The sequence below is a fragment of the Rhinichthys klamathensis genome, unplaced genomic scaffold, assembly GCF_029890125.1.
Source record: "Rhinichthys klamathensis goyatoka isolate OS25496 unplaced genomic scaffold, OSU_Roscu_1.1 h1tg000758l_1, whole genome shotgun sequence".
In the NCBI taxonomy this organism is placed as follows: Eukaryota; Metazoa; Chordata; class Actinopteri; order Cypriniformes; family Leuciscidae; genus Rhinichthys; species Rhinichthys klamathensis.
The window spans coordinates 85422-112500 of record NW_026607163.1 but is presented as its reverse complement, the minus strand read 5'-3'; the positions used below and the strand labels follow the sequence as shown (position 1 = coordinate 112500).

Genomic DNA, 27079 nt, shown 5'->3' with positions numbered 1-27079 from the left:
ATGTTAACGGAAATCAAATAAAATTGTAAAAATAAATGTAATATTAAAAAAAATATTTCAGTTCGTTTCAACATTTCTAAGTTTAAGTTGAGGTATGAGAATTACTGAAATTAAAACGGTAATTGTGATGATTATGGCTAACAGATATGAAAACCTTTTCACAATATTCTAATTTTGACTTTGGGGTTTTCATAAGCTGTAAACCATAATCATCACAATTATAACAAATAAAGGCTTGAAATATCTCACTTTGCATGTAATGAGTCTATATAATATATTAGTTTCACCTTTTAAGTTGAATTACTGAAATACATGAACTTTTGCACCATATTCTAGTTTTTCGACTTTCACCTGTAAATATATATATTTATACTACAGGGCTGTTGAATGCTTGATTCTGATTGGTTGAATTATTTTCAGGGAAACGCACGGCTAAAGTAGTTCCAGGCAGGTTTGACCGCATTACAGTTCCATATCACTGCGCATAGTTAACCGTAATAACGGAAAATAGGATACAATTCATAACAAGAAAATGCGCTTGATCTGCCATTTTCGATGTCTAACTTCACAATCAATGGACACATACAGTTTAATTTTAATAAATAAAGTATGTAGTCCTATCTATAGGCTAAATAGAAAACTAAATTGAATAGGCTATATAAATAAATTGATAGTCCTGCTGGGTTTTCGTAATTATTCCAGATAATATAACAAATAAATAAATATCGATAGGCCTACTTGTTAAAAGGGCTTTGTGTGTTTCATTTATTGGGTTATCTACTGTCAATTATAGAAAACAAGAATGAACGAATTAATTAAAACGAATTTAATTAATAAATAAATAATATTGACGCACATGCTTTTCTGTCTCATTATTGCAACATCTCTCTCTCTCACTCACTCTCTCTCTCTCTCTCTAATAACGGCATTAATAACTGCATAAAGCCTCTAAAATGACGAATTAGCAACGGAGGCATGGGATTAGATGCGTAAGAAATTAGCCCTACATACAAGAGCGTTTTAATGACAAAAACTTGACAAACGTCTAGAAATGCATCATCTGAACAATGTTTCGAGGTGTGGTAACTGTAGTATAAGCGGAATAATTGACGACAGGCCGTTGAATTATTAGAAAAATAATGCACACCCGAGGTGGTAATGCGGTCCCGACGTCAAGCGGAGTCGTCAATTATTCCTTACATATATAATTTAAAAGCATCAAGATTTTAACCCTCTATTGCATGAAATATTAATTAGACATGGTAAAAAATGTTTTGCATGTTTTTATTACTTAAAATGAGCTAAATAACAGATAAATTAAAAAAAAGCAAAAAAAAAGTTTAAAGTTTAAAAGTTGGTAAATTGTTGCCGTATGGCAACAATATGCAATTGTGGAAAGTACCATAAAATCCACATTTCTTTTAAAAAAACTCATTTTATTTAAAACAAGACTCAACAAATCCATCTCATACTTGGTGCAATGTTTAAACAAACATTTATACAGTAAAAACATTATATAATTTCAACAATTATCTGAAATGTCTGGTAATAATAACCAGGAACCTGGAACCTGTCTCACTGAAATACACTGTATTCATTCGTTTCATTTAGTCAGTCATTTTTTGCTTTATTGAATTTCATTCTCTTCATGCCTTGTGAAAGTCAACAAAACAGTTCCTCTTTACAGTGAAGCAGAGGAAAACTGCACACTTGGAGCACTTGCTTCTCACAATGCCCTTGCATCCTGGCATTTTGCATCTGCCCTTCTCAGATGCATGCAAGGGCCAGTGGTCTGTGCGGTCTCTGCGGACAGGATCTGGCGGGACAAAGCTTTGGGGCCCGCTTTTATTTTTCCCCACCACAACAGCTTGTGAAGGTCTCCTCTTCCTCTTGTTTCTCACCTTGCTCTCCATGCACAAGCATGAGGCCACTTGGATTTTGAAGTCCAAACAGTGGGAGATGGGCAATCTCTGGCATCTTCTACTTCCCATAGAAGTAGCTTAGATGCATCTTTTATGGAGAAAATGGGATGATATGTTACAGATAACCTACAAAATAGCTTAAATCACAAAATATAAAACATTATAATGTTTTACCTTTAAAATATAAGCAAAAGTTGTAAACATAGTCTCAGAGTAGTTTCATGTAAGTCAATGGGACTCCATTAGGTTGAATGCACCAGGACGTTTCCATATTTGCATGTAGTTGCCATATGGCAACAAATGTATTTTAGCATATTACAAAAAATTTATAAAATCAAAACTGAATTTAATGTAAAAAAATTAACGTTTACTTACCCCAGATAGTGATGTCAATTTTTTATTTGATGAAAACTTTTAAAAATTCGGAATAAAAGGCTATCTTGGGGAGCCCCAGACAGTGATGTTTCCATGTCAATGTCCATGAGCAAAAAGCAATGGCAAACAGGATATCCTGGTCATGTGACCTCATAAATTGTATTTCCTTCAAAGTAAAAACCCCCTTTTCACAACTAACTGTAGAAACATAGATTTTATATCACAGCTTTTTAGAAAATTAAGATAAAGTAATTGTTGCCATATGGCAACACTATGCAATAAAGGGTTAAAATGTATTTCATAGCATATAAAGAGCAATTTCTTGACAGTAAAATATTCATATCCAAGCATAACTACAACCAACCTACGAGTGATTTTGATGTGTGTGTGTGTGTGTGTGTGCAGAGAAGAAGCCGAAAGCGAAGCAAGAGAAGCCGGCTGATTCCCATGATGCCGTGTCGGATCTGTTTGCTCAGATGCGTCTTCAGACGGACACTGATCCAGATGCCGGACTTACCCAGAAACCACCACAACCTGAGATCCCAGAGATCCCAGTCCAGCGCTCTCCGCCTTCCCAGAATTCCCCTTCCGAGTCGGCTCTGATTGGCCAGCTGCATCTCAGCACTATCGACTGGGATTCTTCCTCGTTCACGGCCTCTCCTGACCCGAGATCTGCGGAAAACTCAACTCGCTCTCTCAAAGACCGGATCATGATGAAAAACTGTCCTGAACCGATCCGTTCAATCCCATCAGCTCCGTCTGCAAACCCAACGCAGAATCCCACCGGGAAACCTGCAGAGAAGGTGTGTAAGAGTGTGTGTACGACGAGTGTGTGTGACAGCGACGCGGAGAACCGACCCGGATCACCGAAGCCCCGGAGCAAAGTCAAGGTCAAATCCGACAAAATTACCCAGAAATCCGACAAAATTACCCATAAATCCATCGATATAACCCAGAAATCTGACAAAATCACCCAGAAATCCGACAAAATTACCCATAAATCCATCGATATAACCCAGAAATCTGACAAAATCACCCAGAAATCCGACAAAATTACCCAGAAATCCATCGATATAACCCAGAAATCCGACAAAATTACCCAGAAATCCGACAAAATCACCCATAAACCACCCATTGATGACCAGATGAGGATTAAAACCCCCGAAAAAGAGTCATTCAGACCGGCGAGCCGTATCCAGGTGCATCATGGGACGCTTGAGGAGGAGGATTCGGACGCTTCGGTGGACAGCCCTCGACCGCTGGCTGAGAGACTGAAGATGAGATTTGCAAAGTGAGTGATGAAGCACAAGTGACACTGGGAATAATGTTTAACATTTAAATTTGTGAATAAATGTGTGTTTTTTTAATTATGTGTGCCTTTTATTCTTTTTATTTTTTACTTTATTATGATTTTCTCCACATAAACAAAATACATCACACTATTACAGATACCATTGAAATATCACATGTGTGTATTTATAGTCTTTAGCAAGTATAATAATTCTGTCTTAGGACAAAAACAGAACAAGGTTAAAGTTAAGAAGTAATAAAAAGGAGATATACAATTATGGATCTGTCATATGATGCAAATTATGTTCAAACGCATGAATTCAAAATAATGAAAGGAGAAAACAAAATAATAGCATTTATTCTGTGTATATTTATTCGAATTAGCCGTTATTTGTATATTTTTAGTTTCATTTTGGGTTAGTATTCAGTCATTCCCTATTAAATTAAAGTGCATCGTTGCAATAGGCACTTTATTAAAAAGCACAGATTGCCGTAAAGCACAAAACGTCCTCTCGGCTGAAAGAGCTGGTCAGAATAACATCAGGATAAAGTAACAGTGTGGTCCTAATAAGGGCATAAACGCCTGCACTTCCTCAGGCCTTGATCATGAGTGACAGGTGTCACACCTTCCCAGACATGAAAGATCTGACAGCTGCGACACACACACACACACACACACACACACATGTCAGACATAAAATTCATCAAGGAGTTACACATGGGGGAATTCAGAAATCATTCAAGAATGTGTTTTAATAGCGTTAAAGAGTGCTGGACATTTGTTGGAAACAACAAACATTTAATTTAATAATAAATGTTAATTAAAATAAATGTTAAAAATTACATATAGACTATATATATGTTAGATTTAAATGTTTTTTTGGATTTCTCTTTATCACTCTAAATCAGAAAATACTGTCAACAGACAGAAAAAAAATACATTTTCACCTTTTTTTTATGAATAAAACGTATAAAAACAGGCAAATGATATAAGAAACAAACCTTTCAGTGAAATTATCTCTCTCTCTATATATATATATATATGTATGTGTATATATATACATTAATTTCCCCTTATAAATTATATATATATAGATATTTAAAGTAAAATGTAAAAATAAATATAGAAAACTTTATTTTATTTCAGTTATTTGCCAACCTAATTTCCATTTTAGTTCAAGTTGAAGTACTTTTAACTTGTTCTCATAATTCTAAACTCATAAAAATCGTTCAAATCAGGGCAGCATTCTTTGCACTTATTATTTGCCATTAATATTTACCATTTCTTATAATAAAGAATGACTGTCCCCAACTCTGCAGTCATTACCATCAGCCAAGTATATATATTTGGGGAAAAATAATGTATGTTTTTATCTGCACAATTTAAAAAACACACAAGGCCATGATAAGATGAGGTTTTATTTTTCACGATGTGTAAAAGTGTCTCTTCCCAATGAAACTATGTTAATTATAAGTGCCGCATCTGTGAAGTTTGTGTGATTCTCTGAGCTTTTGCGCGCGTCTGATCGCATCAGTCTGCTAAGTGCCGCCGTGTCGACTTAAAGACTCATTTCCCACAAAAGGGAATCTAATTATTTTCTTTTCACTTACACATTATCCGCCAACATCGCCTTATTCGCACCCGGGTGTCAAGAAGCGCGCGCGTCCCTCGGTCTTCTGCGCATGCGCGCGTCTCTCTTTGAACCTCGCGCTCGTAAAGTTCTCGGGGTATAAAAGAGACGTTTTGTCACACAGGATAGATAGATGGATAAGCTGAACGAAGACATGGCGCGGATCGATGTCGATGTGTACACGGCCAAAGTTTTGTCTCAGTGGGACTGGAGCAGAGAAGAAGAGGACCGGGCGTTTGGCGACTCTTGCAGCGCGTCCTCGCCGGAGTCCGCGTGCTCGTCCCCGGACGCGCGCTCCAGCAATAGCGGAGGATGCGAGTCGCAGCTGAAGCCCAAAGTGAAGATGAGCGTGAAAAGGAGAATGAAGGCAAGCGAACGGGAGAAGCTGCGCATGCGCAGTCTTGCGGAGGCTCTTCATCAGCTCCGGGATTACCTGCCACCGGTGTACAGTAGGAGAGGACAACCGTTAACCAAGATACAAACCCTCAAATACACCATTCAGTACATTAAAGAACTCTCCAGCATCCTCGACCAGCAATCTGCGCATGCGCGGCGCTGACGGGACCAACGGTCAACGACGGCTCTCTCTGTGTTGTGTAATTTGATCTGGTCACGTCAAACACATGATCAGCGTGTAACTCCGTGGAGCAGCTTGTAGTTTGTCAAGCTACAGCTTCAAAATAATTAGCTTTGAAGGAGCTTGCTACACAAAAAAATGTGTCATTTTACTCACACTAGCCAGACCACCAACAGAGACCGGAAGTTAACTTCAGGCCAGACGCGTAACCGTGGCAACGCGCGTGAGTCTGATGAAGCCGTCTATAAAGAACCTTTTGTGCAATGGAACGATTCTAATGGATGTTAAAAATTCGCCCAGCTATCAGGGAATGTTCCCACAACTTTCACTTTTCACTGTTAAGATGATTTTTATTATGTTGTTTTACCTGAATAACGTTCTCTTAAAGGGACAGTGCACGCAAAAATGAAAATTCTTTATGTTATTTGTACTCGACGAATGTTCTAAGAATGTCTTAAGGGTTATGAGAATGTGATCGTAACGTTTTTAAACTAAGCAATTGAAACGTTTTAGAAACAATGCAAATCACTGTTTCCATATTTTTTTCTTTTTTTTAGAACATACATTTGTTAGCTGGTTATGCCGATTACAGAATCTTTATTTTTTTTTATTTTAGGTTGCTTTTGTACAGATTTTTATTTTTCTGTTTGTTTGTTTATCCACTCATGTTTTACTGATGTAAATATTTCTTGCTGATGCTTGAGTGGAATGTCGATGTCTAATATTAAGAGTGTCTTTTAAATTTAAATAGCTGAATAAACATCTTGTTCGTGTTGATGTAAACTGGTTTTTGTACTTCATGTCAAGATAAAAGTACATTTGAAACTAAAACGTTCAAATATGGGTGACTTTTTTATGTATTTTTTTTTTAATTAAGAAATCCGAAAAATGTAAATAAGATGGCATTAAATTTACAGACAACTTACTCAATATAACAAGGGCTTAGACACAATAAGATAAGTAAAAATAAAGAAATATATCAAATAAATAAAGCAAGAAAATATCTGCACAGTTTCTAAAGTAAAAGATAAATAACCCTTCTAAAAACTAAAACCTCCATAACCTCCATTTTTAGTTTTTGAGCCACTTTTAGACATTGTGCCACAAGACTACAAAAATGAGAGATAAAAAAAAATCTACATTTGTGGATTAAAAATGTTTAGCAATAAAACCTATTTTTAATTTTTTTTATTGCATAACAGAACAATAACAACATCACAATGTATTCAGCTATCCTCTATTACATTAATAATAGCATAAAAACGAAACAGAATAAAAGAAAAAAGAAAAGAAAATTCTATACATCCGTTTTGCTTTTTTATTTCTTACTTCTTTTAAGGCCTCAATATAATGCTTGAGTTCAATTTTAAATAATATAATGTTAGGTTTATTATTAGTCAATTTCTGTTTGTGTATGTGGTATTTTCCATACATATTAAGTTAATCACCGAATTTGTTCCAAACACTTACTTTTATATAACAAAATGATATCTTAATATAATTTCAGATTTTCAGATATCTACCAGATAGTCGAATCTTTACATTTGCGAATTTAAATATTAGATGTTCAATATCAATCCAAAACAATTGGGTAAATACACATTAAAAAAATAAATGTTTTATGCTTCTTCTTCTAAATTACAAAAGACGCATTTAGTCTCCCTGTTGTCTCACTGGGTAAATCAAATTAATAATTTTATATATAAATTCTTTAATTTTATTGGTTAGACAGTATTTACTGGGTAAACTCCAGACCTCTTTCCAATCAATCTAGTTAAATATATCGAGTTCCAAAAAGGTTTGCATTTAGACAATAATGTAGTTCTACATCATTTTCTAATACAAAAGTTATCAAATGTTGTATCTATAATTTTCACACCATTAATACTTAAACGATTAGTATATAACAGGATAGATTCAGGAGATATATTGCCTGATAAAAGTTTAGCATTAAAACCTGTTTACGCACAACAGCGATTATCATGACGTATTTCTTGCGACAAGAGCACTGGCCAATCACAGCGCGCCTGTCTTCGGTGTGGGCGGGGCCTCGCGGTACAATGACGCTCTGACAAAGAGAATCAGCGCTCGATGTGACGGTGCGGCGCGGGCCGCCATTTCAAAGCCGAATAAACGCGCGAGGTTTCACGATTTAATTGACGGATGCTTATTTTTTTTAGAGTACAGTGCATAACACTTTATATTTTTAAGGCTCGTTGTTTAGAAGAGCTCTCAATCTCATAAGGTAAGTCACGGAAGAAGCGCTGTGAGCTCGAAATAGAGCGTGTGAGTGTTTAATGTCGGTGAGGCGAGCCGTTAAATCACACAATCGCCTTCGCTAACGTTAATTCTATTGAATAAGATTTATCTAGTTGTAAATATGTGAGAGGTCATTGTTTATTTGTGTCCTCGGCTGATGATGTCGTTCAGCTGCGATTATGGAGACAGAATGACTTTTTAAGCCTACAGTAAATCTCTGAATGTGTGAAATTAATGAATTAAGAGCTTGTTAATCGTAGTAAAAGCATCAAATTTATGTTATTTTGTGGGCCTAAACACACTTTCAGTAACAATAATCATCATATTCATGTATAATAACATCATAAACACCGAGTAAATACATGATTTTATAGGATCCTTTAAATTCCATATACTACATAGGAATATTTAAATAGAAAAATGGACCATATACACTCAGGGGTGTATGCAAATTTACATAGAAATATTAAAATAGAAAAATGGATTATATTGCTTGCCGATATAACGTGCACTCAGTGGTGTATGCAAATTTTATCCAATAAATGCTCTCAGCTTTGAGAAACTCCTCCTCCTACCAATATCAGGTGGCAATTCAGGGTGTAAATTAAAGCCTAATTAAAATATAAATTATTTATAAATATATTTGATATGCCCTGCCTCAAATTCCCGAAATTTCTCGAGGTCTACGATGAGCCATGAACTGTTAAAATGATCTGTTTCTCAATATCTTGAGATGTTTTCTCTCATGGATCGTTTCCATTAGCAAAATCTTCTGCAGTTTCTTTAGAGATGCTTCATTTTACAGTCGGCCGTGTGCGTTCACACTATTAATACACGGCTTGTGCCCTGAAATCCCCGTGGCCCAGATCAGCTGCTTATATCCCAGCAGGCCGTGCGATGACGGAGGTTCTGGCATGTTAAGCTCATCGTGTGGCGTCCATGTGCTTCCCGAGGCGAGAGGCCAAAGGAATACCGTCAAACATTTGACATTGGCGCTTGAATCTGGATTTGGGTCAAAGGTGAAGGTTTTAGGACTGGTGTGAAGGCAGATGATGTTATGTGTTCATAGTGTTTGCTGCTGTTATATGCGACTGACAGGCATCAATTCTCAGCATACACTTAAAAAGCACCAATATTTTCCAGATGGAAGCCGAAGCGGAGCAGGTGGAGGAGACGACAGAAGTGATGGAGGCCACAGAAACACCCTCGCAAGAGGAGCCTTCGTCTGACAACAAGTTCAGGTAGGTCACATGACCAAAGCTTCTACTGTCATTGGTTATTCTCATCCACCTATTTTCCATCCACCTATTTTTATGCACATTTTTGGGATGTCGCATATAAAAAAGCTGGATAGAAACATAAAATGTGCTTTATAAAAACGTATGTGCTCAATTGACCCATCGCAGGGAGTTTGATTGACAGGCGATCTGACCAATCATAATCCGCCGAATCCGCCATTTTTGTCCGACAAAGCAGTCAGGAGAGTTAGTAGATTAACGTTGGAGGATTTGAACCACGTCTTTCCGTGGTTAAAACAATGTTCCTTCATATGTTCATTCATGTTTATTTCACGAGCAGCTTTAACTGAGGCTCTAGCGATCTGTCAGACACATTAAACAGCCACAAAACGGTATTTATTGTTTAAATTTCTTTAAAAATTACCAAATGTGAAAGTTGAGACTTTGTTTAAAAGTAAGCTGGTCTGTCAGTGTGTGTCCTCTCTGCTCCGCGATATATTGTTCACTGCGTGAGAACATGGTGTGTGTGTGTGTGTGTGAGAGAGGCGTGGCTTGTCGGACATAGCAACAGTAACTAAAGGGGGCGGGTCTTTGCGAACTGTCTATTTGTTTTTATCTGATAAGAAGACGTGGACAGGGTATCCGCGGGGTCTTGAAAAGTATTAAAAGGTGATAAATCAATTTTGGGAAAGTTAAGACCCTTAAAAAGTATTAAAAAGTCTTATCACGGCTTTATAAAGTCTTAAATTCTGAAAGTATTTTTTCTAGGGATGCACCGAATATTCGGCCGCCGAAAATAGCCCAAAAGTGCATTTTCGGTTTTCGGCCGAAAGACTTTTATCACCGAAACAATACGGCCGAAATGTTGTGATGGCGCAAAAAGAAACCGCGACCTGCACGTGCTAGTCTGAAGCAACATGTCTGCGGTGTGGACGTATTTCAGTATATCTGAACCCGCGAGGAGACGGAAGCCTTGTTTATACTTTCGCCTGCGTCCGCAGCGCGAGTCTCCACAGACAGCGCGCGCACCGCTCCAAACGCTCGAGGCGTTTATACCTGACGCGCTCGCCGTTGTACTATTCTTTGAAATGACAGGGAGCGGCTCAAGTAACTGTCCTCTAACCATCAGGTATCGGTGAGAAGAAGAAAGATAAACACGTGGCAATGTTTATTTTTTAGTACCACCACCAATACAAAAATAATCATGTAAAACCCAGTAAACCCTGAGATTATTACTTGTGACATTACAACAAAATATGTATAGGAATATGTACTAAATTAACGCTCTCTTAAATATTTTCTAATTTCACTAAACATATTTCATTAAGTTTCGTGTACATTTGTATTAAACATGGACCTTTGTTCATTAAAATGGCTTTTTATGCTAGTGTATGCTCATTTTTAAAATGTAATCAACTAATTTAGACGTGCAAACTGGGTGCTGGTGTGATGAGAAGTTCGTGCTCGGCTTTGTTTTTATGAGAGAACATTTCATTTTAAAACCTTTCTGCAGGCCAGCAGATTATTATTTAATGTACACATGAGTGGGGTCAAGTTAAACATTTTAGTTTGAATTTTATTTTATACTGTGCATTGTGCTAAATAAATATTTGCATAATAATTGATTTATTCTTTGAAAATGTTAATTTATGCAATTGCAATGCCTTGATTTTAGTAAAGTTTGTACGCAGTCATAACCATAAATGCAATGGTACTTATAATTGGCATAATTTCTTTCGGTGTTTCGGTTTTCGTTTTTTCAGCCTTGGGTTCCTCTTTTTCGGTTTTCGGTTTCGGCCAAGTATTTTCATTTCGGTGCATCCCTAATTTTTTCTGAATTAGCTGTCCAACAGTTTGAGTCCCAAAAACATCGTAAAAGTGTGTGAATTTAGTCATTTTTATTTATTTTTAAAAACGAAGAACTGAGGCACATGTCAGCATGATTGTTGTTGAGGGTGGAGCAAAGTTTTGTTTTGTTTTTTAATAAACTTTGCTGTGATTTACTATCTCAGCCTATTTGATTTTTTTTTTTTTTTATCAGAGTGGTCTATAGTCTTTATCACAAACTAAAACTGTTAAGTTAAAAGTATCACTGATGTAAATGGTTACAGCTTGAAGTGGCGGTGAGGTATTAAAAAATATTGAGAAGGTCTTGAAAAAGTCTTGAAAAGGTATTAAAATTAACTTCAAGATTCCTGCATATACCCTGGTGAATGAACTGCGATGGAAACACATTTACTGAATAAAATCCTTTAAAAAAAACCTCAGCGTCAGCTGTGATTGGATAACTGGAGTAACCAGCGGACCAATGGCATCGCAGCGTCTCAAATGTTGGTTTGGTGTTTCTGAAACGCCGGAGTCGAAGTCTGTGATCAGAATGTTTTGGTTTAATTCCCTCCAGAAGCGTTTCACACACACGAGTGTGTTCCCGAACACCAGTATCCGAACACGAGAACATGACAGCGTTTATTGTGTTTCGTCTGACGCTCTGAGACACACTCGTTTATGATGGAGGTAAAAACAGCCCGATTGCACCCAAAACTTACAGTTTTATTACTGATATTCCGCACCAATTTCCCAGGAAGTGGCGATTTTTTTCTCTTGAACACTATTCGCAAATGTTTTTTCCAAGTTGAATTCGCAACATAGCGTCTGTTATGGGGTTAAATAATGACATTATTGTCTTCTGTAGAACTCGTTTCATAATTGATTAACTTTGCGCAGTTATTGAACTGAACTGAATAATGAGTTTTTAGAGAATTTGTCTCATTTGTTGAAGTTGATTCCTGATTATTACTGTGAAGCTGCTTTGAAACAGTTGAAATAAAGGTATAATGTGTGGTTTGCTTCTGGTTATTTGCAGGGGTCGTGGGATGAAGTTTCGTGGCAGAGGTGGCCGGATGGGCCGTGGGATTCGTGGTGGACGTGGGATGATGATGATGATGAAAGGCTTCAGACCCCCGGGTCACATGAGAGGAAGAGGCCGCGACGGGTTTACCAATGGATTTGGACCCATGAGGTCCTGCCGAACTGTTCTTGAGTCTTTCCTTAAAGGGATAGTTCACCCAAAAATGAAAATTAGCCCATGATTTACTCGCCCTGAAGTCATCCTAGGTGTACATGACATTCTTCTTGTGAATGGCCATTTAAGTTTTGAAGTCCATCAAAGTGCATCTATCTATAATAATAATGCATCTATCCATCATAAAAGTGCATCTATTAGTGATAATAGTGCATCTATCCATCATAAAAGTGCATCTATTAGGGATAATAGTGCATCTATCCATCATAAAAGTGCATCTATTAGTGATAAAAGTGCATCTATCCATCATAAAAGTGCATCTGTCCATTATAAAAGTGCATCTATCCTTCATAAAAGTGCATCTATCCTTCATAAAAGTGCATCTATCCTTCATAAAAGTGCATCTATCCTTCATAAAAGTGCATCTATCATCATAAAAGTGCATCTATCCTTCATAAAAGTGCATCTATCATCATAAAAGTGCATCTATCCTTCATAAAAGTGCATCTATCCATCATAAAAGTGCATCTATCCATCATAAAAGTGCATCTATCCTTCATAAAAGTGCATCTATCCTTCATAAAAGTGCATCTATCATCATAAAAGTGCATCTATCCATCATAAAAGTGCATCTATCCATGATAAACGTGCATCTATCCATGATAAACGTGCATCTATCCATGATAAACGTGCATCTATCCATCATAAAAGTGCATCTATCCATCATAAAAGTGCATCTATCCATGATAAACGTGCATCTATCCATGATAAACGTGCATCTATCCATGATAAAAGTGCATCTATCCATCATAAAAGTGCATCTATCCATCATAAAAGTGCATCAGTCCATCATAAAAGTGCATCTATCCTTCATAAAAGTGCATCTATCATCATAAAAGTGCATCTATCATCATAAAAGTGCATCTATCCATGATAAACGTGCATCTATCCATGATAAACGTGCATCTATCCATCATAAACGTGCATCTATCCATGATAAAAGTGCATCTATCCATGATAAACGTGCATCTATCCATGATAAAAGTGCATCTATCCATGATAAAAGTGCGTCTATCCATCATAAAAGTGCATCTATCCTTCATAAAAGTGCATCTATCATCATAAAAGTGCATCTATCCATGATAAAAGTTCATCTATCCATGATAAACGTGCATCTATCCATGATAAAAGTGCATCTATCCATCATAAAAGTGCATCTATCCATCATAAAAGTGCATCTATCCATCATAAAAGTGCATCTATCCATCATAAAAGTGCATCTATCATCATAAAAGTGCATCTATCCATCATAAAAGTGCATCTATCCTTCATAAAAGTGCATCTATCCATCATAAAAGTGCATCTATCCATCATAAAAGTACATCCATTAGTGATAATAGTGCATCTATCCATCATAAAAGTGCATCTATCCATCATAAAAGTACATCCATTAGTGATAATAGTGCATCTATCCATCATAAAAGTGCATCTATCCATCATAAAGTGCTCCACAGGCTCCGAGGGGTTAATAAAGGCCTTCTAAAGTGAAGCGATGCGTTTGTGTAAGAAAAATATTCATATTTAAAACTTATCAACTAAAATAACTAGCTTCCGGAAGACGGCCGTCCGCATCGATTTACTACGGCGAATATTATTTAAATGAAAAATGTCATGTACACCTAGCATGGCTTGAGGGCGAGTAAATCATGGGCTAATTTTTATTTTTGGGTGAACTATCCCTTTAAATGATTTTAATGAACCCGTTTATGAAAAAGCACGTTTTCTCTGTGTGTTGCAGGAGAGGCATGGGAAGGACGTGGCCGTATCCAGACATGCGTGGCCGTCGAGGTCGAGGCGGGCCGATGGGAATGAACTTGGGTCCGCCACCGCCTCCACCTCATCACATGCACATGAGAGGACCTCCACCACACATGCACAGGTGTCCGCATCACTCCGGCAAACATCGGAGAAGCACGGTTTATATGCGCTGCATTCAACCAAATGTGCCTCTTTTTTAGAATAAAATAATCGCGTTGCGGCTGGTCAGGACTAAAACTCTGATTAACATGGAAAATATATATTTCCCCTTATCATATATACCCCTTTTCAGTTAGTAACCACGGTGACGTTTATTTGTGGGCGGAGCTTATGTGGAGGCAGAACGATTCCTCTGGCCGCTTCACTTACGCTAGTTAGCAAGTTAGCTTGTTTTTTTTTAACAATGACTAAAGACGATGTGATTTTATCTCAATGTGTAACGTCACTCACTGTCCAGGACCGCGATTGTTATTCGCAAAAGTTAATTTTAACGAACGGAACCAGATTGGCTGACCCGTACACACGCTCACTCAATGGATGGACGACGGATTATGATTGGTCAGATCGCCTGTCAATCAAACCCCCTGCGAGGGATCAATTGTGACGTCGACACTTGACGGGTCTCTTTTGGAGCCGGTCTCTAGTGGCCATTCGATGAACTGCAGTTTTAAGTCACTTCCGTGTTTGGATTCATGAGAGACTGGATGGTTTCTGCTTGGTGTAAAGTGTGTGTGTGTTTTCAGGCACGGCCCGCCTCCCCCTCCCCCCCCGCCAGGACACCCGGCCTTCAGAGGACGGCCCCCACATCCGAGGGGGCGGAGCATGATGCCGCCCGGCCCGCCCCGTTTCTTCCACCCCAGAGGGTAAGAACACACTCATCCGCTCTCACTTTAGGGGCTTTCGCACCGGATAGCTCTAGGATCGAGCCACTAGGGTGTTTCCCCGAGAACTAATGGTCCCTTAGGAACGTTTTCCTGGTTGCGTTCGCAGCGCCTGTGAAACTCTGAAGAGACGTGAGACACGCTTGCTGTTGGGACTTTTATTTTGACGGCGCTGAGAACAACTGAACACACAGCGCTCGCATTCTCCTGTTCATTAGTTTACGATCTGTCTGACAGCTCTAATACGTTATTAGATAGAACTGTTATATATAGAAAGTAGACAGTAATGAAGTTATTAGCGTTTGCCGTGTGGTTTATATCTAGTGTCGCTGAGCAGAAACACATAATCATGTTTCTCTTGATTTTCTCCTCAGCGTAGAGGTTTAGAGGTCCATCTATCCCTGTTTTCCGTGTTCGTAGAGTTAGTTTGTGGAGTAAATATATAGGCTATAATCTGTGTGTTTACACAGCTTTTTTTAAATGGCGGGTGCTGGTGTTTCGCGTGCGTTCGGCCAATCAGCGAACACTAACGTCACGGATGGCTCCTATAGCGCTGGTTTAGAGCGACTCTGAAGTAGGAGTAAATTAGTTCCTCTAAAATCGTTCCTGCAATGCGAACAAACACGCCAAAATCCGGGAACTTTCGCCAATAGTTCTAGGAACCATGAAAAGGTTCCTCCGGTGCGAAAGCCCCTTTTCTCAAACACACATGCGAAGAAGAGTCTCTTCGGGCGTGACAGTGCAGACCACGGCTAAAATTAAAATTACATAGTGCATGACACCCTGTTTTTCTTGAATTCTGTGTTTTTTAAATAACGCATTTGCAAAAAGAATGACGAGTTTCGGCGCCTCTTGAGCACAGCAGGCCAATCAAAATGTGTGATTTTATCCTTTCATGCAGTTACCACAACGGATCGGCCCCTCCTCTGCCCCACCCGCCTCCAGGCAGGGGCCAGCGCTGGCCGGGGCCCCCTGGTGGCCGGAAGTTTTAACGCAACTAAAATCTGTAGCGTTAATGTCCACCGCTCAGACTCATTTCTGTCCGAACAGACTCGCAGGTCCTTTTACTGTAACAAACACGCTACCTTTTTATTTTTTTTATATATATATATATGTTACTTTATTGGAGGAAATAATCCCGAAAAACATTTAAAGGGATAGTTCACCCAAAAATTAAAATTAGCCCATGATTTACTCCCCCTCAAGCCATGCTAGGTGTACATGACATTCTTCTTTCAGACGAATACAATCGGAGTTATATTAAGAAATGTCCTGGCTCTTCCAAGCTTTATAATGGGATTGAATGTGTTTTCGGAAGTCCATCAAAGTGCATCTATCCATCATAATAGTGCATCTGTCCATCATAAAAGTGCATCTATCCATCATAAAAGTGCATCAGTCCATCATAAAAGTGCATCTATCCATCATAAAAGTGCATCTGTCCATCATAAAAGTGCATCTATCCATCATAAATGTGCATCTGTCCATCATAAAAGTGCATCTGTCCATCATAAAAGTGCATCTATCCATCTATCCATCATAAAAGTGCATCTGTCCATCATAAATGTGCATCTGTCCATCATAAAAGTGCATCTATCCATCTATCCATCATAAAAGTGCATCTGTCCATCATAAATGTGCATCTGTCCATCATAAAAGTGCATCTGTCCATCATAAAAGTGCATCTATCCATCATAAAAGTGCATCTGTCCATCATAAAAGTGCATCTGTCCATCATAAAAGTGCATCAATCCATGATAAAAGTGCATCTATCCATCATAAAAGTGCATCTGTCCATCATAAAAGTGCATCAATCCATGATAAAAGTGCATCTATCATCATAAAAGTGCATCAATCCATGATAAAAGTGCATCAGTCCATCATAAAAGTGCATCTATCCATGATAAAAGTGCATCAGTCCATCATAAAAGTGCATCAGTCCATCATAAAGTGCATCTATACATCATAAAAGTGCATCTATCCATCATAAAAGTGCATCAGTCCATCATAAAAGTGCATCTGTCCATCATAAAAGTGCATCTGTCCATCATAAAAGTGCATCAGTCCATGATAAAAGTGCATCTGTCCATGATAAAAGTGCATCAGTCCATCATAAAAGTGCATCTGTCCATCATAAAAGTGCATCAGTCCATCATAAAAGTGCATCTGTCCATCATAAAAGTGCATCAGTCCATCATAAAAGTGCATCTGTCCATCATAAAAGTGCATCAGTCCATGATAAAAGTGCATCTGTCCATCATAAAAGTGCATCTGTCCATGATAAAAGTGCATCAGTCCATCATAAAAGTGCATCTATCCATCATAAAAGTGCATCAGTCCATCATAAAAGTGCATCAGTCCATGATAAAAGTGCATCTGTCCATCATAAAAGTGCATCTGTCCATGATAAAAGTGCATCTGTCCATCATAAAAGTGCATCTATCCATCATAAAAGTGCATCTGTCCATCATAAAAGTGCATCTATCCATCATAAAAGTGCATCAGTCCATGATAAAAGTGCATCTGTCCATCATAAAAGTGCATCTATCCATCATAAAAGTGCATCAGTCCATCATAAAAGTGCATCAGTCCATGATAAAAGTGCATCTGTCCATCATAAAAGTGCATCTGTCCATGATAAAAGTGCATCTGTCCATCATAAAAGTGCATCTATCCATCATAAAAGTGCATCTGTCCATCATAAAAGTGCATCTATCCATCATAAAAGTGCATCAGTCCATCATAAAAGTGCATCTGTCCATCATAAAAGTGCATCTGTCCATCATAAATGTGCATCTGTCCATCATAAAAGTGCATCTGTCCATGATAAAAGTGCATCTGTCCATCATAAAAGTGCATCTATCCATCATAAAAGTGCATCTGTCCATCATAAAAGTGCATCTATCCATCATAAAAGTGCATCAGTCCATCATAAATGTGCATCTGTCCATCATAAAAGTGCATCTGTCCATCATAAAAGTGCATCTATCCATCATAAAAGTGCATCTGTCCATCATAAATGTGCATCTGTCCATCATAAAAGTGCATCTATCCATCATAAAAGCGCATCTATTCATATAGATGCACTTTTATGATGGATGGATGCACTTTTATCATGGATAGATGCATTTTGATGGACTTCCAAATACAAAAACCCATTCACTGCCATTATAAAGCTTGGAAGAGCCAGGACATTTTTTAACATAACTCCCGATTGTGTTCGTCTTAAAGAAGAAAGTCATGTACACCTAGGATCGCTTCAAGGGTGAGTAAATCATGGGCTAATGTTCATTTTTGGGTGAACTATCCCTTTAAAAGCACCTACTCTGAGGAGGAGAAGGACACAACATGTTCTTAAGTTGATTTAAATTAAGTGTTTTTACTCCCTAAGTGTTGTGTATAGTCAGCGTGGTGCTATTCCTGTGAGCCTTAAACAATCCTGTTCCTTTACTCCAAGAAAACAAGTGAGACTTTAGAGAGCGAGAAGGGACGAGTTATTCCTCAAGCTTGTGTCGTTGATATTTCTGTACTCCTTGGACGTCTCAAATATGGCATTTACCAAGCAGATCCCTCAATATGTTCATCTTCATGTGTAGTGCTCATGAATTAATAATGATTTAATATCATAAATGTGCAGCTACGTAAGTCAAGTGAGAATATTGCTGTTGAAAAGTATTCATGTTTCTTTTTTTTTGGTTGAATGATTGTTAAAATCACAAATACATGGATTCGTTTTTAACATGACAGTAGAGTAGCGCTACGATTTATACTTCTTTAAATAAATATTTCCTTGCTTTTCTATTTTAAGGCCAAGTATTTGATTCAAAATAGTAAAAAGTAAAGATTAAAAACCCTCTCTGTGTTGAGTTTTGAAGTGTTATGGCACATTCACGTATTGTAACTGATAAAGTCATGTGAATTTGTGAATGTAAATTGAACAGATAACAGCTTTTGACTTAGTTTTGACAAACAAAACAATAAAGTTAAGATAAAATGACCTCTCTTTTTATTGTTCATTTAAACCAAAAGCTGAATGTCCATTAATGTAATGCATTTTTTTATAAAGTACTGATCATTTCCGAAGCCAAATGGACAGATTTTTACACTATGATGTGTTTATTATGAATACTCATATATATTTACATCATTGCAGAAATGCATAATAAAGCACATTGTTCTATAATTGAGTTAAAGTTACATTTGAAATGCACTGAATTAAAGTTGCATAGAGGGCTGAAACTCAAGCACAGGCCGGATGTCCAAGGATGTGTGCATGAAATAAATGTACTTTTATTATTCAACAGAAAAACACTTTAGACTCATTCTAAAAGTAAAGTTCAGATGGAAGAAAGTGGGGATGAAAACGGCTCCGGACGTCATCTCAGGACGCTTTTAAACCCCGTTAAAGAGGAACTTCATGCTTTTTTATTTAGTTATGTAAAGAAATGAATGTAAAGGTTACAAAAAATACTTTATCTTTGATGCATGTTTGATTAATAACCCGTTTACTAAACTAAATTTGGACCTAAAAAAAAATTAAGCCATGAAAAACAAGAATTTAAAGGGACAGTGCACCCATATATCGTCTTCTACTCTTTCCTCGAAAACTACGAGTTTCTTTGTTCTGTTGAACTCAAAATTATGCAGAATTAGAATAATTTGTATCTATTTACTTCCCTAGTATTTTTTTTTACCAGTAATTGTGTGTGTGCCAAACATTAATCAAAATACCTTTTTGGACCCCATTGACTTCCATAGTATGGAGAAAATACAATGGAAATCTGGTTACCAACATTATTCTTCAAAGAAAGAAACTCGAACAACTTTGCATTTAGATCGGATGTTTCTTCGGGATCACAAATTCAGTCGGTGCGTCCAAACTTTTGCCTTGTGTGAAGCCATTAACATAATGAATAATGTGGATCATGTGATGCGAGAACATTATCCTGATTAATCCGCTTTATTACACCTAATATCTCTGTGGCATTCAACATGAATACGGATGAATTGCGCAGAAAATCTCACTATCTAACGACTGTTCGTGACCCGTTTGTGAGTATTGTAAAGTGAGATGTGATGAAGAAGGTGGTGTGTGTAGCGCTCCGGCCGTCAGTGAGTTACTCGTAGGTCGACTCCTTCCGGAAGTGTCAGAAATGGCGCGCGTCGAGCAGCAAACGTGTTCTGTGTGTTCCTCTGACTCTTCTTGTCTCCTGAAGGGGTGAGACACCCTTCTGGAAGCATCCGGACACTCGTTTGAGGACCATCCCGTCTGTCACTCATCTCCTCCAAGCCCCGCCCCCACGGTGAGAAGCCCCGCCCCCTCGTAACCACGGTGAGTTTGTCTCTCTCTCGCTCTTTCTCTCAATCGCTCACTCGCTCTCTCAATATCTCTCTCTCTCTCTCTCTCTCTCTCTCTCTCTCTCTCTCTCTCTCTCTCTCTCTCTCAATCTCTCTCTCTCTCTCAATCTCTCTCTCTCTCTCTCTCTCTCTCTCAATCTCTCTCTCTCTCTCTCTCTCTCTCAATATCTCTCTCTCTCTCAATCTCTCTCTCTCTCAATCTCTCTCTCTCTCAATCTCTCTCTCAATCTCTCTCTCTCTCAATCTCTCTCTCTCTCTCTCTCTCTCTCTCTCAATCAACTCAATTCAAATTGCTTTATTGGCATGACTGTACATATTACAGTATTGCCAAAGCTTGTAACACATAGTATAATAATAAAGACATAAAGAATAATAAAGTATTATAACAACTTAAATTCAAATGTACAAATTAAATTAATTGCACAAATTAACAGTGTAACAATCTCTCTCTCTCTCTCTCTCTCTCTCTCTCTCTCTCTCTCTCTCTCTCTCTCTCTCTCTCTCTCTCTCTCTCTCTCTCTCTCTCTCTCTCTCTCTCTCTCTCTCTCTCTCTCTCTCTCTCTCTCTCTCTCTCTCTCTCTCTCTCAAATTCAAAATTGCTTTATTGGCATGACTGTAAATAATACAATATTCCAAAAGCTTGGAACATATAGAATAATAATTAAAAACATCAAAATAATAGAATAAAAAGTAGAGCCGGGACTTTAACGCGTTAATTAAGATACATTTTTTACGCATTTTAATCACACTTATTTTTGCACCGCTGAACGTTTCTCACTGGACGAGTTTCGGCGGACCGACAAGCCACAGTGAACATGAACGCAGAAGCTGACGAGACCGCTTTGGTTGACCCCGTGGATGGGACATTTTGTTATAAAAAACGAACGGATGGAAGCGTCGATAATTTTTTTTTTAAATCGAGTCCCGGCCCTAATAAAAAGATTATAACTTAAATTGGTAACACTTTAAAATAAGGTTATACAGATATTTTCCCCGATATTTAAAGTCCTCCTGTAGTCCATAATTTCATCCCTTAAACTCATCTTTGATCACCAAAACGATACATAAAAAAAAAAATCCTTGAAAAATGCCTTAAAGTATCTTGTGTAACTCGACACCCTCACCTCATTTAGTATGCGCGGTTCTATGAATATGCAAATGAGCCCCGCCTCCACTCACTCACTCAGCTCAGAGATCCACTGGTTGACGATCACACGTTGATCTGATTGGTTACAAGCTCGTTTGTGACGTCAGAAACACCAGCGATTTCAAACCGTGTTTTTGAGACTGTCTTTGGTTCACTGCAGTTTTAAGCAGGAAATACTCAGCAATGCTGTCGACTTATGAACTTACACATGGTGTGTCTTAAAGCATATTAAAAACACCACATAGACACATAAACAACATTAAAAACTGGATTTTCACCACAGGGGGAAGAAGAGTCAACAACTGTCCAAAGGTAAAATAACCTCCCTTAATTAATAAACTTTAACATAACAGCCATGAATGCACAAACAAGATATTGACATGCAAGGCAAGTTTATTTACATAGCATATTTCATACACTATGGCACAAACAAGATATTGACTATGTTGCATATAGTTTCACTCTTACACTGTGTCTGGTGTTTAAACTTGGTGCTTAAAAAATAGAGACGGAGTCACGGAATGCGTAAGTAATGTCCCAATAAACTATTATTACTATTATTATAAATTACTAATGCTAATGCTATTATTATCATGAATATTATTATTGTTACTACTACTATTCTTGTAATTATTATTAGTATGTTTACTACTTCCACTACAACTTTATTACTATGATTGTCTCTATCTATATCACTAAAATATCTCATTACTTACCAATATACCAGCATACACCACTGTATCCATATCTATATTTAGCTGTTCTCCTTCTCTTTGTTTTTGTTTCTCACTTTCCTGTATGTGTGTTAATTATTTCTTACCCTGTATAGGTTAATTTGCGATAAAAAACAAATAATAATAATTCTGTCCCAATACAGACGTAACTTCACATGCATGAAATAAAAGCGCTGAATTGAATTAATTCTCTCTTTGCTGTGTGTTCATCATTAGTCTGGGGAAGTGGCGTTTATAGTGATCCACTCCTTTAAAACTCAAATTATATTAACAGAAATGAAACAATAAATAAATATTGGTTCTGTTTATTGTGTATCGGCCGCATAAACATGCAAATTATCGTCTATAATTAACTCAACATCGGTCGATCTCTACATCTCTACGTTGCAATATTTCATGTGAAAATTCAAAATCAAAAATTGGCATAATATATATATATATATATATATATATATGCATTAAATCCCGTGTTTCAGTGTCATTGTCAAGCCCTGTGAATTAACGAATGCATTTATTAATTTGAGTTGATGTGAATTAAAGTGATGAATGTTTCTGATCTGATCAACTTTTAAGATTTGTAGACGAACATTATTTACACACTTGTGACGTGTTTATTCATCTTTGTTCGTGTTAGTTAATAAAAATACTTTCCAAGTCCATTAAAAAAACATGGTAAGACTTTACAATAAGTTAAAATTACTTAATTAAGCAATATATTCTTGCAGCACATTATTATTATTATTAGTTAATTAATGTCAATGTTTACAGATATGATTTTAGGAATGCATTAGTAAAGGCAAAATAAATTAGGATTAATAAAGCAATGTTCATTTGTTAGTTAATGTTAACGAATTATTGTAAAGTGTTATTTTAATGGATACAACTTTAGATTTTAATAATGTATTAGTAAATGTTGAAAGAAAATAAAGAAATGCTTTATAAATGTTTTTCATTGTAAAGAACCATATTGTGGTTTTTACCTAAATATAAATGTTATTATTTCTTTATTAAACTTAATAAAACGTCATTGTGAAGTGTTTACGCATTATATAATAGGAACCAAAGTTAAAATGCATTATTGCATACATGATAATATTTGCGATGTTTTTTAATGCCAACAATGAATAGATGTGTTTATTCATCAGATAAAAGTGCATAATTAATGCATTATAATACTCTTATAATGCATGATATATAACGGCTTAAATGTAAGTGTTAAATAGCTTTTTATAGCAGATACTAAAGGAAAAGCATAATCTCATTTGCATTATTCGGCTTTATTTATACACCGTTTCAAAGCAGCTTCACAGAGATAAATAATGCAACAAAGTTTGTTTCCTTCAAAACAAACGGAAAAATTATTCACAATATGATTGAAAGATTCTCCAGAGGGTTTTGCCACGATCTGAGGAACATCCAATTATGTGTCGTTTATCATTTTTACAGTGCAATAAACAATATTCAGATGAATATTCAAGGAATATGAACTTCCCGAAACTCATGCAAAGCTGGATCAGACAGTTCTGGAGTTTAGTTTTTCCTCGATCTAAATGTTTCAATGCTTTAATTCTGTAAACGGAGATGTATGATGAATGTATCTGACACATCTTGCTGTTCTGTGTTCATGATCTCAGTATGGGAGAGAGACTTGAGTGAGCGAACGAACGAACAGTGAATCATTTGACTGTTTTGATTCAGAGGAAAGAGTCATTTGGTTTGCGCTGCAGGACCGGTAAGTAACACCTCATCTGAACTGCGCAGTTCTCACACACACACACACACACACACACCATCTCTCATCTAATCCAGATCTAGATTTACAGTTCATGTTTCTCAGATGCTGATGTCACTTCCTCTTGTATTAAAGGGATGTTTCTGCAAACCGGTCTTGGTGTTTTTAATTGTCGATGCATGATTGTGGGAATCTTCTGATTTATTAAATGCCAAATGAACACTTCGGACGTCTATAATCCAGATACAATTGTCTCTTTTTATAATGTAGAGACAAAACTGACAGTATTAACTAACAAACTAGTGCTGGTCAACGATTAACCGCATCCAGTGTTCACATAATGTGTGTGTGTGTACTGTTATTTTGTATATATAAACATACATATGCATGTGTGTATATAAGAAAAATTTGTTCTTTATAAATAATGTATAAATATACAGTATATACATGCAAATATTTCTTAAATATATACAAAATAATTATACACAGTACACACACACATTATGTAAACACAAACTTTTATTATTTTGGATGATTAATCGTCGCCCAGCACTAAAAATAAATAATAGATGGAAAAATACATCATAAGCATGTTGAAAGAAGAAATAAACTGAAATAAAGGAAATACACTTATGGTATACAGTTCAATTGTTCAAATCTAAGAGTTGAACGTATAATATTGGTATGCAGCGTCGGTGTTTTATGCTCGTTCCTCATTGGCTGTGTTCGTCCCACAGTGGATTCTGGATGTGCTCCGGGATCTTCTCAACCGCAGTCTATCGAGAACAAACACTGTGTGTTACAGAGGAGACGCACGCTTTATCAACTTACACACACTTGTAACATCGCACTGGTCCGTTTGTACAGTGTGTGTGTGTGTGATGTCGTTACCTTGGTGATCTCCATGGCGACGCCCTCCGGCAGATTGCGCTGGATATACTCCAGATAAACCCGCGCGCTTGATCCCGTTATTCCAGAAATCTGGAAGTCACAAAGATGTTGAAATGACCAGGCATTTAAAGAGTAGAGATTTTTATTTAAAAAAAAATTTATATTATTATTATTATACACATACACACGTACAAATAAACCCTAACTTAATATATATAGCCTGTATGTAAAAAAATAAATTATATATACACACACATGCGTTATATATATGTAAATAGTGTAATATAATTAATATATATATATATATATACACTTATAAAATTACATATATGTATATCACAGTAATAATAAAAATAATATATATACACACACACTTATTTTGTATAAAATTATTTATATATATATTTCATGTATATCACAGTAATATAAAATATATATATATAATTATATTTTTCTAAAATATTTTTTATATACATTTTTTAGCCTGTAAACGCAAATTTTATATATACAATCCCATCACTGAAAACTTTATAATGAACATGTATGATTCTTTTTAAGTTACGCTCAAGGAAAGAGTCTGTGCTGCGTGTGTGTGAACACACTCGTGTCGTGTTGTGTGTGAACACACTCGTGTTGCGTGAACACACTCGTGTCGTGCTGCGTGTGTGTGAACACACTCGTGTCGTGTTGTGTGTGAACACACTCGTGTCGTGTTGCGTGTGAACACACTCGTGTCGTGCTGCGTGTGTGTGAACACACTCGTGTCGTGCTGCGTGTGTGTGAACACACTCGTGTCGTGCTGCGTGTGTGTGAACACACTCGTGTCGTGTTGCGTGTGAACACACTCGTGTCGGTACAGAAGAGCAGATGCGGGTCACCTGGACGAGCCGGCGGTGTGTCCTCATCTCGTACTGGGCTCTGTGCTTCTTGAAGATGTGAATGGACTTCAGCAGGGTGAGCTTATCAATGTGTTTGGGCGGCTCGAACCTGGACACAGAATAACACATCCAGCCCTCACTTCAACAGCATCATATATATATACAATATAAATGAGTTCAGCTCGATAATACTCACACTTTCTCCAGGGTGAGTCCGAGCTCTCGAGCAGCCAGAGTCGCGAAAAACTCATAACTGTCCAGAACTGACCTATCGTGACCTTTGACCTCCACTGACAGCCTCTGATAGAGAGTGTCCGGCTCCTCTGACACCTGTCAATCAAATATACACGCTTACACACTCAGGCTACAAACACTGAACTTTGACTTTAATCACAGTCATATCAAACATTAGGGCGAATTTAAAAGCATATACTCACGACAGGAGACGGTGATGTGTGGATCAACCTGAAAAAACAAACATTTATGCCACTAAATGATGTTTAACTTCTAAACCATGGGGAATAATTTTTTAAGAGAGTTAAGTGTGAAACTGACCGTCTTTGATGCTGTCCTGCAGCCGCCTGTGATACAGAACAAAGTAAAGTAAACAACTGCGCTCATGTAGTAACAAAGAGACAGATAAACCGTGTGAGAGAGTCTGCAGTACCTGAAAGAAGTGTCTGTTAATGGTCTTTGACAGGACGCTCGCCATGGAAGCCGCCATGTTTTCTGCCTCGACAGGAGGAAGGAAGTGACGTCAAAACACAGACGCGGGAAATGGTGCCCCTAACGGCAGGGAATCGCAATAATGATCCAGGTTAGAAACTAAAACACTTGATGAAAAACTAGTTTATGTATTTGTTTCGTTTAATGATTTATTGTGACTGAATAACTGTATCGCTAAAACACTTTATTGACAATAGTTTATTTACTTCAATTCGACCCACGCAAATATTCAAACTTCCAAACACATCATTAATTTTCATTGAATATGAACATTTTGATTACAATCACACTGAAAACACCTAAATAAAGAAAGAAAAGAAAAATAAGTTTAAGTTTTGTAGCATGCTCCAATTCTAATTTATACTGGCCAATATTAGGTGAACGCGTAGAAATAAAACACTTATGAAGCATTTCTATTTATAATGCATTATGAGGAATTTCCGTCAATAAAAAGCTATGAAAACACCCTGTATTATAGTAATTTTTAAGTATATAAACTTAAGTAAACCCAACTCTTGTTCTTGCTTATTTTTATTGAAATATAAATCTGCAAAAAATTGAAATAAATGAAATTATGAGACACGATTCACTGTGAATAAT

At 37.1% G+C, this 27079-nt stretch overlaps 4 protein-coding genes and 1 long non-coding RNA gene across 7 annotated transcripts in view; 4 read left to right on the top strand and 1 right to left on the bottom strand.

Moving 5' to 3' along the window:
• Window positions 1-3662, top strand: part of LOC130077549 (flap endonuclease GEN homolog 1) — a 30472-nt gene extending 26810 nt beyond the window's left edge. The window contains exon 14 of the mRNA XM_056242830.1: window positions 2703-3662. Coding sequence (XP_056098805.1) covers window positions 2703-3592 — 890 coding nt within the window. The 3' untranslated portion in view covers window positions 3593-3662. The remainder of the gene's footprint in view (window positions 1-2702) is intronic.
• Window positions 3663-5071: 1409 nt separating this feature from the next.
• On the top strand, window positions 5072-5854 carry msgn1 (mesogenin 1). The gene has a single exon (XM_056242828.1). The coding sequence runs from the start codon at window positions 5352-5354 to the stop codon at window positions 5775-5777; it is 426 nt and encodes a 141-aa protein (XP_056098803.1). The 5' UTR covers window positions 5072-5351; the 3' UTR covers window positions 5778-5854.
• Window positions 5855-7847: 1993 nt separating this feature from the next.
• si:ch211-51e12.7 (uncharacterized protein LOC336335 homolog) lies at window positions 7848-20334 on the top strand. Of its 3 annotated transcripts, none has more exons than XM_056242825.1 (7): window positions 7848-8040; window positions 8921-9073; window positions 9198-9295; window positions 12156-12311; window positions 14113-14253; window positions 14876-14995; window positions 20230-20334. In XM_056242825.1, exons 2-7 carry the CDS (start codon window positions 8969-8971, stop codon window positions 20318-20320), a joined length of 711 nt encoding a protein of 236 aa, XP_056098800.1. In that variant the 5' UTR covers window positions 7848-8040; window positions 8921-8968; the 3' UTR covers window positions 20321-20334. The 3 variants fall into 3 exon arrangements, with proteins under 3 accessions (XP_056098800.1, XP_056098799.1, XP_056098801.1); XM_056242824.1 differs by lacking the exon at window positions 20230-20334 and adding an exon at window positions 15915-16173 and having other exon boundaries at window positions 7850-8040; XM_056242826.1 differs by lacking the exons at window positions 8921-9073; window positions 20230-20334 and adding an exon at window positions 15915-16168 and having other exon boundaries at window positions 7851-8040.
• On the top strand, window positions 12536-13400 carry LOC130077546 (uncharacterized). The gene is made up of 2 exons (XR_008805782.1): window positions 12536-13253; window positions 13360-13400. It is a non-coding gene; the product is annotated as an uncharacterized LOC130077546 (long non-coding RNA).
• A 4351-nt stretch (window positions 20335-24685) lies between the features above and the next one.
• Window positions 24686-26477, bottom strand: mrps10 (mitochondrial ribosomal protein S10). Its single transcript, XM_056242838.1, has 7 exons — window positions 26421-26477; window positions 26309-26334; window positions 26191-26218; window positions 25950-26083; window positions 25754-25862; window positions 24876-24965; window positions 24686-24760 (listed from the first exon to the last, which is right to left on the bottom strand). Exons 1-7 carry the CDS (start codon window positions 26475-26477, stop codon window positions 24698-24700), a joined length of 507 nt encoding a protein of 168 aa, XP_056098813.1. The 3' UTR covers window positions 24686-24697.
• Between the last annotated feature and the right edge of the window lie 602 nt (window positions 26478-27079).